The following is a 17987-nucleotide window of genomic DNA, read 5'->3' as shown; positions in this document are numbered from 1 at the left end:
TATTACACACATGATGTAAATGAGCAAATGGATGACTGCCTGGATGGATGGATGGATGGATGGATGAACGAATGGATGGAAGGGTAGATGGATGAATCGGTGAATGGATGAAACAATATATGAAGAGGGCTGTATTGCTTATAAATTGAATGAACTGTCTGGTCTTTAGCAAGCTCCAGAAGTATCATGACATTGCTTTCTCCCCTTCTCCTGAATTCTCATTAATCCCAGGAGTTCATAATATTCTTCCTTCCAATATGTCTCAGTACCATCTAGAGCAGGTAGAAGCTCCTAACCACCAGAAATGGGCTTCCTAATGCTTTGAGAAATATTTCCATAAGAGTCAGTGTTTGTGTGGAGTTACTGTTAATCTACGACTATGTAGTGCAAGAGACAATCTCGACTCAGTGGAAGGCTTCCAGGTACAGGACAGGCCTGAGTACTGAGTGAGTGACAGTGCTTCTGCTGTCAGCAGAAGGCTGGTTAAATATAGCCACACAGGTAACTGAAAGGTGATGCTAGGCCTAAAGGAGAGCTTTGTAAGTCTACGAACAGCATGTAGGGCTCAGCTGTTTCTCACCCACCTCTCAGATGGTCCCAGCAGGAGACGAATCTGTGACTATGATGTTTACAGTTAATTAATGTTTATTTAAATTTTTAACCAAGGCTTTCACCTACCACGCTTTAAAATAAATGTTCTGCTCTTCAATTAGAGGTTGTCAGAGCAGAGAGGAATCCTGTTTGTTACGGGTGGAATGTGTGTATGCTTAAAATGTGTATCAGGGCAGAACCTCTTTTTCTGTAAGTCTCTCTCTCTCTTCCCAGAGGCTGGGGCTTCCTACTTAGAGAAACATAATTTTCAAGATCTTGACTTCAAGATCGGTGCTCTGCTATGCATGAGGCCCTGGGTAGGGACTTTCCAAGTGGTGCTAGTGGTAAAGAATCTGCTGTCAATGCAAGAGACAGAGGTTCAGTCCTTGGGTTGGGTGGATCCCCTGGAGTAGGAAATGGCAACCCACTCAAGAATTCTTGCCTGGAAAATTCCATGGGCAGAGGTGCCTGGCCAGCTACAGCTCACGGGGCAAAGAGTTGGACATGACTGAGCACACATATGCAGGCCATGAATTTGCTTCTAGAGGGTAGACAGCAGATTACAGGGTCTCCTTGGATGGGGAATGTGAGTTAGCATTCCCCATGGAATGGCACATTTTGACCAGTGTAGAACTAGTGTTCTTAAGGGAAAAGGATGTGCTTTGTCCTTTTGCAATAAAGCATTGACTCAACAAGCCTGAAGTATGTATACCTTATATTCTCCAAAGAAAGGTCTGACCCTGGACTGGCTCCTTGGAGCTCACATTGACATCCATGGAATATCCTGATAGATAACAGTGTCTTTCTTTACCTGGGATATTGGGCCATATTAGAAGGCTGATGCCATGTGATATACGGTGGGGTTCTTGGGCCACAAAGTGTCAGCTTGACCTCTGAAGAGCCTGAAGACTAACTAAGATCAGCCATGTGGACATCAGGGCTACAAAATGACTTCTGAGGACTTCCTTGGTGGCTCAGTGTTTGAGAATCCACCTGCCAATGCGGGGGATAAGGGATTGATCCCTTGTCCGGGAAGAACCCAGTATGTCTCAGAGTAATTAAGCTCATGTGCCACAGCTACTGAAACGCGTGCACCTAGAGCCTGTGCTCTGCAACAAGAGGAAGCCACCGCAGTGAGCAGCCCGGACACTGCAATTATAGAGTAGCCCTCACTTGCCAAAACTAGAGAAAGCCTGCATAGCAGCAACAAAGACCCAGTGCAACCAATATATAATGACCCTTGATAAAACCCCTCGTGGCTCAAGGGAGCGTCCTTGTCTGGCAACACCCTACCTGTGATCACACATCATAGATGGAGAATTAAGCATTGTCCCTACAACTGCCCTGGGAGCAGACACCTGGACTTAACACATCCCCTCAAAGAATAAGTGATGAAGAGAGAAAGGGTTGCAGAGTGGAAAGCCAGATCAACTCTGCTTCCTGGTGATCCCAAGGAAATCATTTGACCTCTTAATATTTTTGAGGTTCAAGTAAGCTTCTAAATTAGATATTCATCCATTGTTTCACTGGAAAGTCACTGAATGTGCCATTGTTTTAATCATATAGTATATGGTCAAAAAGTGGTTAATGGTGGAGATGATTGTTTGAATTGGTCCATTTGTGAGCTTCTACAAATTAGTTTAAGCTCCTTCAGTGAGATAAGCACTCTAAATCTGTACATATGCCCTCTGCACTTTTGCAGATAGATATGTTCATAGTTTGTAGCCATAAATGATTACTTTCATACAGTTATGTGGCTAGTACTACCCCCTATCTTATCTTAAGCCTAAGCCTCTGAATGTTGTTTTTCATCAATTGCACATTTACTTTAGGCTCGAGAGGAAAGCCTACGCATGAAAGTGCCTAGAACAGAGACAGAATCATCTTTGGAACTTAATAAGCAGTAGTTGAATATGGGAGAGGGAAATGGCAACCCAATCCAGTGTTCTTGCCTGGAGAATCCCAGGGACGGGGGAGCCTGGTGGGCTGCCGTCTATGGGGTCGCGCAGAGTCGGACACGACTGAAGCGACTTAGCAGCAGCAGCAGCAGTTGAATATGAATCTGAACACCTAGAGAATTTTTTACTATTTAATAGACATATACATTTTCTTTCTTGACGAATAACTGAAAAAAAAATAATAAAGACCCAGGAAATGGGATGAAATGCAATTTTTTGCCCAGTTTTCAGCAATGAATATTGAACTCCTGGTTTGATCTTGTTGTCAGTTAAATGGTTTCCCAAAAAGATACACTCAAGCTCGAATTCCCAGCACCTATGTATGTGATCTTATTTGGAAAAAGATTCTTTGCAGATGTAACCAAGTTAAGGGGAGCCCATACTGAATTAGGGTGGGCCCTGCTTCACTGTGGGCTTCCCAGGTGGCGCAGTGGTAAAGAATCTGCCAGCCAATGTAGGAGATGCAGGTTCGGTTTCTTGGTTGGGAAGGTCCCCTGGAGAAGGAAAGAGCAATCCACTCCAGTATTCTTGCCTGGGAAATCCCATGGACAGAGGAACCAGGCGGTCTACAGTCCATGGGGTCACAAAGAGCCAGACACGACCGAGCACGCACACATTAGCCCAGTGACTGCTATGCAGATGAGAAAAGAGAAATTTTTACCCAGACACACAGAGAGTGAAGGTGACCCTCTGAAGACAGGCAGGGATTGGAGCTGTGCTCCCACAAGCCAAGGATGCTAAGGACTGCTGGCAATCACCAGAAGCTAGGATGAGGCAAAGAAGGCTTCTTTCCCAGGGTCTTCGGAGACACTAGGGGTTGCTAACATCTTAATTTCCAGACTTCTAGCCTCCAGAAATGTGAAACATAGGCTGCTGTTTTGGTTTTCTTTTTTTCTTTTTTTTAATCTATGCAGTTTGTGGTATTTTGCTATGTCAGCCTTAAGAAATGACTATGCCCCCATCACAGCTTGTCATACACAGGTCTTGGGCTTGTGTCTGGTTTTCCTGCCTGGACAGAAAGTATTCTGCCCCCTGGAAGGTGGAAGGAACCAGCCAAGAGCATGGAAGCAGAAGGAAGTGACTGACCATGGGACTCCGGCCGATGCTGCCCAGGTAGTGGAGGAGTCCTTTGGCATGGTAGATTGTGGGCTGTAGATGAGCACTGGGAGACAGCCACTGTCTGTTCAAGTCCTCCCCTCTCAGTGAGCATCTGTGGCTGCGGGAACAAACAACAAGCCAATAAATACACATTTAGAAGAAAATAACTTGAGAAAATAAAGCTCGACAAGACAATTAAACTAATGAATCCAACTTCCCTCTGACTTCTGCTCAATTGACATCCATTGAAGATGCCCAGAAAGATGCAGATCCCAATGTGTCGTGATTATTCACAGCTCCCCAAAGAACTGGAAACCATATTTAACTTGATGCAGGGTCACCAGAGTTTGAAGATGAAATTTGGGAAATATTTTTCTCCACTACCGACTTCTGAGGAGAACAAGTTCAATAAATTTCTCTAGACTCTTCAGTTCCACAAATAATCATTATTAATAATAAGTTGGGATCAATATATCATGCTGGGCATGTTACATATGATCTTTCTAGGTGGCCCAATAATTCTGTCAAGTGGATATTATTGCACCCCAGTGAAGACAGTGACACTTAGAAATGGTTAAATAAATGCCCCCAAATCACGTAACTTAAGAGTTAGGCTTTCCATCCAGGTCTGTTTCCCTCTGAGAAACAGCATATTGTCTTTCTCCTATCACGTTAACTCCACCCTATCCATATAGATGCCACAGAAAGCTTGACATTTACTCAGAGAGCTGGAGTGTCATTTTCAGAGACATCATCACGGATTATTAGCTCTAGAAATAAGCTCAAAAATCATACTTGTCCTCATTTGGGGAAACAGGATATTCACATTTGAAAGTATCAAGTCTCTCTACAAAGGTGACACAGCTGGTTAGTGAGAACAGTGACTGCAATTCAGAGGGAAGGAAGCTGAGATGCTGAGTGGTGGGTAAAGGGAACCTTAAAAGCCTGGGTCCACCAGCAATTACCAACGGCAGCCCCTTCTCTAGGGAGGCAACCAGAAGCCCTGCTGAGATGTTATTTATTCAACAGGCTGACAATCAAGGTACCAGAGATTAAGAGGAAGAAGAGCAGCATCTCCATCACGTAGTCCTTCCAACCTCCCTACCCTGATCCCTAATACCACCTCCTGTTGCCCTCTTCCTCCTCTTTTTTAAAACATAATTTTATTTATTTATTTATTTTTGGCTGCCCCAAGTCTTCGCTGCTTTGCTCGGGCTGTTTCTAGTTGCAGTGAGAGGGCTTCTCGTTGCGGTGGCTTCTCTGCAGAGACCAGGCTCTATGCGCGCTGGCTTCAGTAGCTGCAGCACGTGGACTCAGCAGTTTGGCGCATGGACTTAGTTGCTCAAGAGTATGGAACCCACGTCCCCTGGATTGGCAGGCAGATTCTTTACCACTGAGTCACCAGTGATGTCCTGTCCACGTCCTTCTGTGCTTCAACTTAACCAAACTGCGCACCACTCTCCCTGAGAAATCATGCCTGCTGGTCTCATTGCCAGGAATCCCCAAAGCTTCATCCCTTACCTCTTCAACATTCAGGGGCCAGTTCTTCAGGGGAACTTTCCCCGATCCCCAGACCCTTACATTCTGCCGCTACTAAATATATTGCAACAGAATCCTTAGAGTTCTCATAGAATCTTTTTGGATGGTTTTTATTCATTTATTTTTGTTTCTTTCACCTTTGTTTTTCAACTGTAAGCTTCCTGGGGGCAGAAACGGTTTCTCTGTTACCATTTGCCCCAGATATTGTAACTCTGTCAGAGCTGGTATTAGTAAATACTTTGGAGTGAAAAATGTACTAATATTTAAATGTAGAATCAAATACTTTTTCTGTTTAAAGAAAAAACACTATTTTCAATAAATCTTGGAGGTGGAAGGAAAAAGGTTCAGCCTCATCCTTTCAGCACTTTTTAATCTCATGTTTCTGAAATTATCTTTAAATATTAGTTTCCTGCGGCTTGTCAGCCCCTCTTCCAGCTCCCTGGAAACTGAAAATCTTTAGATTAATCATTTATCCTGATTTCACCACTAAAATATTTTGACTTGAGAAATAGTAGGCTTGTTGCATCTTCCTCTATGACTTTTATTCTTTTCTTGCTTTACACCCCTCACCGTCCTCTTTTTAATAGCAATGACATTTAGAAATAGGGCTTCTGCCTGGCGACCAAGGATGAAGATAAAATACAAAGCAGATCTTTCAAAAGAAGCAAATAGCAATGGAAAGAAGCTGGTGTCCCAGACTTTCTCCTAAGCCTATCTGTTATGTTTAAATGAATTTCTTTTCTCAAATCAAGGTACTTGCCAGCACAACATCCCAGAGCCTCAGAATTTTCTCTAACTGCTCTGTGATTCTGCCTTGACCTGGATTCTCATCAACAGTGGGGATTTCTTTTTTTTTTCTTTGTAACATCAAAAGTAATGAAATCAGTGGAGGCCCCTTAAAAGTAATTCTGTTTGTAGCAATAAAAATGCACGCTTTCTCTGTGACCAGTAGCCAGCAATTCCATGAAATGCTCTCTGCCTCTGCTTTCCTTCTGTTCCACAGAGATCAAGCTCTAGAGTGATGTCCACAAGGAAAAGACCCAGAGGTTGCCAATGGCAGATATATCATTCTAGACAACAGTTCTTCAAAATGTAGGGGCGGGGTGGAGTTTTGTGCTGCAATCAGAATAAGCCTGAGTGTTGGTTAAAAAGATCGAGTCTCAACTCTCAGCTTTGTCACCAGATAAGGGGACTGGGGGCTTCTGAGAGTCAATATTGTCATATGCAAAAGAACATAGATATTCCTACCCTAACTCTCAGGATTATTCTGAGGGTTAAATGAAACGGTCTCTGTTTTAGATATCTCCATGGAGAAACTATGTAACTCTATCTCCACCACTGTCTATGTCCATGCCATGTCTACATCTATATCCACATGCATAATCTCTATTTCTATCTGTATTACATCCTCATCTTCAACTATAGTGCTCAGGGATGCAAAGAACCACTTGGATTATGTTCATTCATTCTTTATCTCAGCCTAACACTTTTCCTTAGGAATAATCATCAGAGAACTGTATGCACTTTGATTGGAAGGGAGAAGAATCTTGACTGGGAACCTCAAATAAGAGGCAGTGGTTAGTTTTTAAATTCAAGCTGACTTGAACACATTTAAGAGTGGAAACCATGAGGCTGAAGAGAAAAAGAGTTATCTAAGGAATGGTACATATAAGGCTGTTTGCGGGGCAAGAACAGAGACAGACACAGAGAATGAATATGTGGGCACGGCGGCAAGGGGAGGGAGAGGCGAATCTGGAGAGAGGACTGACGTGTGTGCAGTGTCGTGTGTTGAACAGAAAGCTAGTGGGGAGCTGCCATGAAGAACAAGGAGCTCAGCTCAGTGCTCTGTGAGGACCTGGACGATGAGAGGGTGGGGGAGGCTGCAGGGGGAGCAATATGTGTACATGTATAGATGATTCAGTTTGTTGTATAGCAGAAACTAATACAATGTTTTAAAGCAATTTCCAATAAAAAATAAAATGCTGTCTAAGGAAAAAAATGCAAGGATATAATAATATAAATTGCTCAACAGACTATTTAATAGTACCAACAGGCCATTAAATTGTACCAAGGGAAGGATGGCTTCTAAGATTGACTAGGTGTGCAGATTTGGGGAGAAACTGGACTCATTTGAGACTTAAGCAAGTCTTTTCTCCTATTAGTTGGGGGAAAATTTTGCTGGTGTTTCAGGGGAGGAGACAACAATGCATTCCTTAGGTCTATCTAGGTGGCATGAACTTGGGAAACCCGTATGTATTTATATTCAATGTTCTCTGTGTGGTTATGGTTTTGAGAGTATCCCTGTGTATACTTATGGCTTCAGCAGTTCCTAGATTTCTGCAATTTCACATTATTACACCAAGTACTGCACCTAACTCGAGTGCTGCTCCTTTTAAAGCAAATGCATTTTCTTCCAACCTCCAAATCCATTTAGCATTTTGTGTTAATGACATCAGCGATTCATTCAGTCGGAGGAATTGCTGTGGCTCTTCCTGGGGATTTGTTTTAAGCATTTGAAGATGAAATGCACCCCATCTTATTATCTACTGTAGCATTTCTGAAATGACAGCTGCTGCCTCTATGTGGAGAAAATTAGCAGATGGACAGCTATGACTGGCTGGCAATAAATTCAGCACCTCTAATTTCCGAAAAGGGGTCATCTCTCAAATAGAGTTTGAAGTCATGCTTTGCTTCTAAAGAGAGGAAAATGGTCAGCAGTGCTATCTTTTTTTCCCCACTGAAAAACTGCAGACTTACAGAAGGGGGTAGGAAACACTTCCTTTTGATTTTCACAAAGGAAGTCATTTGACTCAAATAGTCCTCCCGGATTTTTTTTTTTTTTTTTAAACAAAAGCATTGGTTTAGGAGAGTGTCAAACAGAGTGAAGTAAGTCAGAAAAATAAAAACTTCATATATGAATGCATATATGTGGAATCTATGAAAATGCCATAGATCAACTTATTTGCAAACCAGAAATAGAGACAGATGCAGAGAACAAGCATGGATACCAAAGGGGATGAAAGGGGGAGGTGGGAAGAATTGGGAGATTCGGATGGATGCGTACACACTCCTATGTATAAAACAGATGACTACTGTATGGCACAGGGAACTCTACTCAGCTCTTTGTCACCTCCTGAATGGGATGGAAGTCCAAAAGGGAGGGGGTGTGTGTGCACATGCGCGTGTGCACATACACATGTGACTGATGCACTTTGCTGCACAGTAGACATTGTAATGCGACTTTCCTGTTTAGTCACTAAGCTGTGCCTGACTCTTCTCTGATCCCACGGACTGTACCTGCCAGGCTCCTGTGATCATGGGATTGTCCAGGTAAGAACACTGGCGTGGGTTGCCATTTCCTTCTTAGGGAATCTTCCCAACTCATGTATCGAGCCTGCATCTCTTGAGCCTCCTGCATTGGCAGGCAGATTCTTTACCACCAAAGAATCTGTGCCACCTGGGAAGCCTCTCTGAGTACTTTACATGTATGTTATGAGCCTGCTTTTTTAGGTTATTTGAAGCACATGTCTAGGATATCTCTCTAATTGAACCTGCAGTTTGTGGTAGGTCAAATTCTTTCCCTTAAAAAAAAAAAAAAAAAAGACTTTTGGTATCCTGAAAATATGGTCATTTTTTGACCAAAAAATAAAAAATAAAAACACACATATCAGCCAAAATTATCAAAAAATGAATCAGAAAGGATGGTTCTAAGAGTTCACTGAATAAAAGTCATCATCTTAATGGTAACCTAAGCATACCTTAAAGGCCAGATAGTCTAAAGGGAAATGATGTCACTTGAAATCACTTTTTAACACCGGTTGTGGATTTTATGATGGACTTCCCAGGTGGCACTAGTGGTAAAAAAAAAAACTTGGCCTGCCAATGCAGGAGACATAAGAGACAGAGGTTCAGTCCCTGGGTTGGGAAGATCCCCTGCAGGAGGGCACTGCACCCCACTCCAGTATTCTTGCCTGGAGCATCCCATGAACAGAGGAGCCTGATGGGCTACAGTCCATGGGGTTGCAAAGAGTCAGACAAGATTGAAGCGACTTAGCATGCACACATATGGGTTTTATGTATTTGCCAAGAACAAGGAATATCGTAACCGAAGAATGGGAAAGAAATGATCTAACCAAAGGCCTTGACAGACAGAACCTGAACTGCCAGGACCCCTGAAGTAAAGAAAGAATTAGAGGGCAGAGAAAGAAAAAGGAAAAGTGAGCTGCTTCCTGAAAGAGAATCTATAAAGCTGCAGTCAGACAATAAAATGATTCAAAAATCTCCCATCCAGCCGTGACTGATCAAAGGAGAAATGGGGCCCTTCAGACTGAATGAGTGATGCCAAGCTTGATAATATTAGTGCCCACAGCACAGCAAGCTCTGTAGTCTAAAGAGAGGCGGCGTGTTTGAGATTTGGCAACTGCTTCACCATTCACTGCACATCTTAGTAACAGGAGACAGTGTGGGTGCAGGAGAATATTTATCAAGGTAAATAGATGCACGCGAGAACATGACAGAACAGCACAGGCTACTGTGGGCCAGACACTGTACCCAGAGCTTTCCACATAAAGACCACCTGGATCAGGAAAAGCAGGAAAGAGAAAAACAAAACAAAACAGTGTCCTCTTAAGGCCATCATCAATCTACAGCTCAAACAACCAGGGTTGTGAGAGACACATTATGTTCAAAATATTTTTGTCATACAAAAAGCTCAGATAGACAGCAGTCTAGAGTGAAGGATAAAGAAGCAATCAAACCCAAGGGTCCCCCAACATATCTAGGAACCCAGCCACATGGTGCCAGAGGACTGGTCACCCCAGAGCCCAGGTAGAGGTAAGCCGAGGTCCTTAAATGATGAACCGATCCGCACATGACCATGGGGCTCTCTGATGGCTCGCTGGTAAAGAACCTGCCTGCCAATGCAGGAGGTGCAGCTTCAGTCCCTGGGTCAGGAAAATCCCCTGAAGAAGGAAATGGCAACCCACTCCAGTGGGCTCGCCTGGGAAATCCCATGGACAGAGGAGGCTAGTGGGCTGCGGTCCGTGGGGTTGCAAAAGAGTCGGACACAACTTAGCCACTAAACAATAGCAACAACAACAAAGAAATGACAAGGGTGGAAATCTCAACTTTGTTAAATAAATCACCCAGAGTTGACACTTGAACCTAGGCTCATCCAGACCTAACCCACTCTTTTTTCTCAAAGTATGGTCACAGCAGCATCATGTGAGAGCTTCTTGGGTATGTAGAAACCTGGGTCCCATCCCTGTGTCTTCATTGTAACAAGAACTCCAAATAATCTGTACACACATTTGGTGAACACCTTTAAAGGACTGGGATGTAAATTGGTAATAGACACTACGGAGAACAGTTTGGGGTTTCTTAAAAAACTAAAAATAGAGATACCACATAATTCAGCAAAAACCTGCTCCTGGGCATACAGCTGGAGCAAACCATAATTAGAAAAGATACACTCACCCCTATGTTCATGGCAGCACTATTTATGTAGCCAAGACATGGAAATGATCTAAGTGTCCATCAATAGATGGATGAAGCTGTGGGGGGTGTGTGTGTGTGAGAGAGAGAGAGAGATGTATGTGCAATGGAATATTAATCAGCCATAAAGAAGGAAATAATGCCATTTAAAGCAGCATGGATGGACCTAGAGATTATCAAACTAAGTGAAGAAAGTCAAAAACAAATATCTGACATCACTTATGTGTGGAATCTAAAAAATGATACAAATTAACTTATTTATGAGACAGAAACCATATACAGACTTAGGAAACAAATTTGCATTTACCAAAGGGGAAGGTGGGGGAAAGGGATAAATTAGCAGTTTTGGATTAATGTATACATAATACTATATATAAAACAGATAATCAACTAGGACCTACTGTATAGGACAAGGAACTCTACTCAATACTCTGTAATAACCTATATGGGAAAAGAATCTGAAAAAGTATATATATATGTATATGTATAACTGAATCCTTTTGCTGTACTCCTGAAACTATTACAACATTATAAATCGCTATACTCCAATATAATTTTTTTCAAAAAGCCAAAGGCAATAAGCAAAAGAGGCATTTTTGTCTTATACTTTACTTTACAGAAAGAAAGAAAATTAACACTTACATAGGAACGTGGACTTTATAAAGGACTTTATTGCAACAACACTTGCAGGAATCTAGAGCATTTGCTATTTAGAATCACTGGCATCTGACTCTGAGCAGCACCAGCTCCAAAAGTTTAAGATGTATCTTTCCTACTTTCCTACCTCATTTCCCCCACAACTGAATTAGCCTATTGCATGTTTTAATTTGAAAACCAATGTAGAGTTAAGATGAAAGTGTGTTTTCTCTAAGTTATTTTGACAAGTCTGGTTTCCTAATATCATTCAGATATCCAATGTGACAAAAGATAACAAGCGAAGGATAAGGTGAAATGAGGTTAGACCATATTATGGGGTGGGAAATGTAGGAGAGCCCTACAATATTATGAGTATAAATCAGGAAAATGTAACATGTTAATTCAAATTTCTCCTTAGAACTGAGTCATATACAACTTACAAAGTAAAAGTGACAAATAGATTCAAGGGGCTAGATCTGATAGACAGACTGCCTGAAGAACTATGGGTGGCGGTTCGTGACATTGTACAGGAGACCATCCCCAAGAAAAAGAAATGAAAAAAGGCAAATGGTTGTTTGAGGAGTACTTACAAATAGCTGAGAAAAGAAGAGAAAGTGAAAGGCAAAGGAGAAAAGGAAAGATATACCCATTTGAATGCAGAGTTCCAAATAATAGCAAGGAGAAATGAGAAAACCTTCCTCAATGATCAGTAAAAAGAAACAGAGGAAAACAATAGAATGGGAAAGACCTCCTCAAGAAAAATAGAGATACCAAGGGAAGATTTCATGCAAAGATGAGCACAGTAAAGGACAGAAGTGGTATTGACCTAACAGAAGCAGAAGATATGAAGAGGAGGTGGCAAGAAAGATCTTCACAACCCAGATAACCACGATGGTGTGATGACTCACCTAGAGCCAGACATCCTGGAATGTGAAGTCAAGTGGGCCTCAGGAAACATCACCACAAACAAAGCTAGTGGAGGTGATGGAATTCCAGTTGAGCTATTTCAGGTCCTGAAAGATGATGCTGTTAAAGTGCTGCACTCAATATGCCAGCAAATTTGAAAAACTAAGAAGTGGCCACAGGAATGGAAAAGGTCAGTTTTCATTCCAATCCCAAAGAAGGTCAATGTCAAATAAATGTTAAAACTACTGCACAATTGCACTCATCTCACATGCTAGTAAAGAATGCTAAAAATTCTCCAAGGCAGGCTTCAACAGTATGTGAGCTATGAACTTCCAGATGTTCAAGCTGGATTTAGAAAAGGCAGAGGAACCAGCGATGAAATTGCCAACATTCATTAGATCATAGAAAAAGCAAGAGAGTTCCAGAAAAACATCTGCTTCTGCTTTATTGATTACACCAAAGCCTCTGACTGTGTAGATCACAACAAACTGTGGAAAATTCTTCAAGTGATGGGAATACCAGACTACCTTACCTGCCTCCTGAGAAATCTGTATGCAAATCAAGAAGCAACAGTTAGAACTGGACATGGAACAGACTGGTTCCAAATAGGAAAAGGAGTACGTCAAGGCTGTATATTGTCACCCTGCTTATTTAACTTATATGCAGAGCACATCATGGGAAATGTCAGGCAGATTGAAGCACAACCTGGAATCAAGATTGCCAGGAGAAATATCAATAACCTCTAATACACAGATGGCATCACCCTTATGGCAGAGAGTGAAGAGGAACTGAAGAGCCTCTTGATGAAAGTGAAAGATCAGAGTGAAAAAGTTGGCTTAAAGCTCAAGATTCAAAATACTAAGATCATGGCATCCAGTCCCATCACTTCATGGCAAGCAGATGGGGAAACAGTGGAAACAGTGAGAGAATTTTATTTTGAGGGACTCCAAAATTACTGCAGATGGTGATTGCAGCCATGAAATTAAAAGATAGCTCCTTCGAAGAAAATTTATGACCAACGTAGACAGCATGTTCAAAAGCAGAGACATTACTTTGCTGACAAAGGTCTATCTAGTCAAGATTATGGTTTTTCCAGTAGTCATGTATGGATGTGAGAGTTGGACTATAATGAAAGCTGAGCATCAAAGAATTGATGCTTTTGAACTGTGGTGTTGGAGTAGACTCGAGAGTCCCTTGGACAGCAAAGAGATCCAACCAGTTCATCCTAAAGTAAATCAGTCCTGAATATTCATTGGAAGGAATGATGCTGAAGCTGAAACTCCAATACTATAGCCACCTGATGAGAAGAACAGATTATTTGAAAAGGCCTTGATTATGGGAAAGATTGAAGGCAGGAGGAGACAGGGACAACAGAGGATGAAATGGTTGGATGGCATCACCAATTTCATGTACTTGAGTTTGAGCAGGCTCCGGGAGTTGATGATAGACAGAGAGGCCTGATGTGATGCAGTTCATGGCGTCACAAAGAGTTGGACATGACCGAGCACCTGAACTGATTAAGGAAGAATAATTTATTTAATTTCTGAAATTTTATTTTTATTTATTTTACTTTACAACATTGTATTGGTTTTGTCATACATTGACTTGAATCACCCATGGGTGTACCTATGTCCCCCATCCTAAACCCGCCTCCCACCTCCCTCCCCATCCCATCCCTCTGGGTCATCCCAGTGCACCAGTCGCGAGCACCCTGTATCATGCATCAAACCTGGACTTGTGATTCATTACACATATAATATTTCACATGTTTCAATGCCATTCTCCCGTATCATCCCGCCCTCTCCCTCTCCCACAGAGTCCAAAAGACTTCTTTACATCTGTGTCTCTTTTGCTGTCTCACATACAGGGTTATCATTACCATTTTTCTAAATTCCATATATATGCATTAGTATACTGTATTAGTGTTTTTCTTTCTGGCTTACTTCACTCTGTATAATAGGCTCCAGTTTCTTCCACCTCATTAGAACTGATTCAAATGTGTTCTTTTTAATGGCTGAGTAATATTCCATTGTGTATATGTACCACAGCTTTCTTACGCATTCATCTGCTGATGGGCATCTAGGGTGTTTCCATGTCCTGGCTATCATAAACAGTGCTGCGATGAACATTGGGATACACATGTCTCTTTCAGTTCTGGTTTCCTCAGTGTGTATGCCCAGCAGTTCTATTTCCAGTTTTTTAAGGAATCTCCACACTGTTCTTCATAGTGGCTGTACTAGTTTGCATTCCCACCAACAGTGTAAGAGGGTTCCCTTTATCCATCAATAATCTTTGCAAAATGTTGCCAGAACAGGAAATTATAAAAGAGTTTTTCAAAAGTTGAGAACTAAGGATTACCTCTATAATGTTAAAAAAAAAATAAGAAATAATTTTTTTGAAAAAAGTCAATACTCATTTCTGAGAAGGACAATCAAGAAAATAAGAATTGTTGGATAATTTCTGTGTCAGAGTATGTGTATAAAGGTGCCCATCATTCTGATACACACACATGTTTATTTATATGTATATATTTATAATGACCTAGAAAATCAATGTTTAACTCATACAATAAATAATTCAGTAAGGTAACAGGATATAATATTACAATAGAGAAGAAAATGATCATATAAGAGAGCTGTTAAATAATCTGGTGCATTTAAAAAATGGGGTATTGTGCAATTGTTAAGAAAAAAGAGAATGATATCTATTTACTAATATGGAATGGTGCATTCCTATACACTAACAATGAGAAAACAGAAAGAGAAATTAAGGAAACAATACCATTCACCATTGCAACAAAAAGAATAAAATACTTAGGAGTATACCTACCTAAAGAAACAAAAGACCTATACATAGAAAACTATAAAACACTGATGAAAGAAATCAAAGAGGACACAAACAGATGGAGAAACATACCATGTTCATGGATTGGAAGAATCAATATTGTCAAAACGGTTATTCTACCCAAAGCAATCTACAGATTCAATGCAATCCCTATCAAGCTACCAACAGTATTTTTCACAGAACTAGAACAAATAATTTCACAATTTGTATGGAAATACAAAAAACCTCGAATAGCCAAAGTAATCTTCAGAAAGAAGAATGGAACTGGAGGAATCAACCTGCCTGACTTCAGACTCTGCTACAAAGCTATAGTCATCAAGACAGTATGGTACTGGCACAAAGACAGAAATACAGATCAATGGAACAGAATAGAAAGCCCAGAGATAAATCCACGAACCTATGGACACCTTATCTTCGACAAAGGAGGCAAAGATATACAATGGAAAAAAGACAGCCTCTTCAACAAGTGGTGCTGGGAAAACTGGTCAACCACTTGTAAAAGAATGAAACTAGAACACTTTCTAACACCATACACAAAAATAAACTCAAAATGGATTAAAGATCTAAATGTAAGACCAGAAACTATAAAACTCCTAGAGGAGAACATAGGCAAAACACACTCCCACATGTATCACAGCAGGATCCTCTATGACCCACCTCCCAGAATATTGGAAATAAAAGCAAAACTAAACAAATGGGACCTAATGAAACTTAAAAGCTTTTGCACAACAAATGAAACTATAAGTAAGGTGAAAAGACAGCCCTCAGATTGGGAGAAAATAATAGCAAATGAAGCAACAGACAAAGGATTAATCTCAAAAATATACAAGCAACTCCTGCAGCTCAATTCCAGAAAAATAAATGACCCAATCAAAAAATGGGCCAAAGAACTAAACAGACATTTCTCCAAAGAAGACATACAGATGGCTAACAAACACATGAAAAGATGCTCAACATCACTCATTATCAGAGAAATGCAAATCAGAGGTACCATTACACACCAGTCAGGATGGCTGCTATCCAAAAGTCTACAAGCAATAAATGCTGGAGAGGGTGTGGAGAAAAGGGAACCCTCTTACACTGTTGGTGGGAATGCAAACTAGTACAGCCATTATGGAGAACAGTGTGGAGATTTCTTTAAAAACTTGAAATAGAACTGCCATATGACCCAGCAATCCCACTGCTGGGCATACACACTGATACCAGATCTGAAAGAGACACGTGCACCCCAATGTTCATTGCAGCACTGTTTATAATAGCCAGGACATGGAAGCAACCTAGATGCCCATTAGCATATGAATGGATAAGGAAGCTGTGGTACATATACACCATGGAATATTACTCAGCTGTTAAAAAGAATTCATTTGAATCAGCTCTAATGAGATGGATGAAACTGGAGCCCATTATACAGAGTGAAGTAAGCCAGAAAGATAAAGAACATTACAGCATACTAACACATATGTATGGAATTTAGAAAAATGGTAATGATAACCCTATATGCAAAACAGAAAAAGAGACACAGATGTACAGAACAGACTTTTGGATCCTATGGGAGAAGGCGAGGGTGGGATGTTTTGAGAGAACAGCATGTATATTATCTATAGTGAAACAGATCACCAGCCCAGGTTGGATGCATGAGACAAGTGCTCGGGCCTGGTGCACTGGGAAGACCCAGAGGAATCGGGTAGAGAGGGAGGTGGGAGGGGGGATTGGGATGGGGAATACATGTAACTCCATGGGTGATTCATGTCAAAGTATGACAAAACCCACTGCAATGTTGTGAAGTAATTAGCCTCCAACTAATAAAAATAAATGAAAAAAAAAAAAATAGTGATTTTCATGATATAAAGCTAAGTGTTAAAAATTATATATAATATAAAAAGCATATTTTAGAATGAAGACATAACAATACATACATATATATATATATATATTTATGCAAATAAAATAAGATAAATAAAATACTAATAAGATGAATTGGGCTTCCCTGGTGGCTCAGTGGTTACAAAATCCACCTGCCAATACAGAAGACACCAGTTCCCCTGGGGTGGGAAGATCCCCTAGGGAAGGCGATGGCAATCCACCACAGTATTCTGTCCTGAGAAATCCCATGGACGGAGAAGCTGGGCAGGCTACAGTCCATGGGGTCAGAAAAGAATCGGACATGACTCAGGACTAAAACATAAAGATTGGTTACTTTCAGAAGCAAATGGAAATAGGATATAAAGCATGGATGAATGGGAATTGGGTAGGAGGAATCAAGGGCAAATGACACTTCTCCAATCATACCTTTCTGTATTGTTCCAACTTTTAGAATCATGTTAATGTCTCACATACCCATAAGAATAAATAAATATGAGAAAACTAAGAATAGAACTCCAAATGGATTAGTTACAAATAAACTCTATGGCGAATAAATAACACTTATGAAAGAGAAGAAGGAAATAACTGACTCAAGTAACTTTATAAAATAACGTTACTGCCTACTCTAAAGCTAAAGACAAAAACAATGGTACACAGTGTGTTTTTCACAGCAGTATGTAGTTCTGAGGTACCAATTCTAAAATGACTTTAGATGCACTCTAGAATTGACTAAATAAGTAAACCAGTTATACATAATGACAACCAGGTATCTCACAGTCACAAAAAGAATTATAAATAAAGAATTAACTCTGTGATGTTGTTCTGGAATCAAAAGTATCAGCATGAATTCATGGTTTCATATAGAAAGTTAGATTAAATATATACAAGTGTATGTGTAGTGGTGTATGTATTCATGCATTTATTTCCTAGTTCTGTCTAGTGGAAGGACCTAGAAATAATAACCCCCAAGTAGTATGAACATATAAAATGCTCAGATCAAAGTTTCCAAGTAACATTATTTAATCAAAGAAATCAAGGCTTCTTGAAGAAATGCCTAGC

General features: G+C 40.7%; 1 protein-coding gene across 1 annotated transcript in view; it reads right to left on the bottom strand.

Annotated features, from left to right (window-relative positions):
* AGBL1 (AGBL carboxypeptidase 1) overlaps positions 1 to 17987 on the bottom strand; it is an 889948-nt gene that overhangs the window by 411046 nt on the left and 460915 nt on the right. The window contains exon 19 of the mRNA XM_065906215.1: positions 3636 to 3765. Coding sequence (XP_065762287.1) covers positions 3636 to 3765 — 130 coding nt within the window. The remainder of the gene's footprint in view (positions 1 to 3635; positions 3766 to 17987) is intronic.

This window comes from Muntiacus reevesi, chromosome 15 (genome assembly GCF_963930625.1).
Source record: "Muntiacus reevesi chromosome 15, mMunRee1.1, whole genome shotgun sequence".
NCBI classification, from domain to species: Eukaryota; Metazoa; Chordata; class Mammalia; order Artiodactyla; family Cervidae; genus Muntiacus; species Muntiacus reevesi.
The sequence above is the reverse complement of the archived record's forward strand: the minus strand, read 5'-3'. Positions and strand labels throughout refer to the sequence as shown.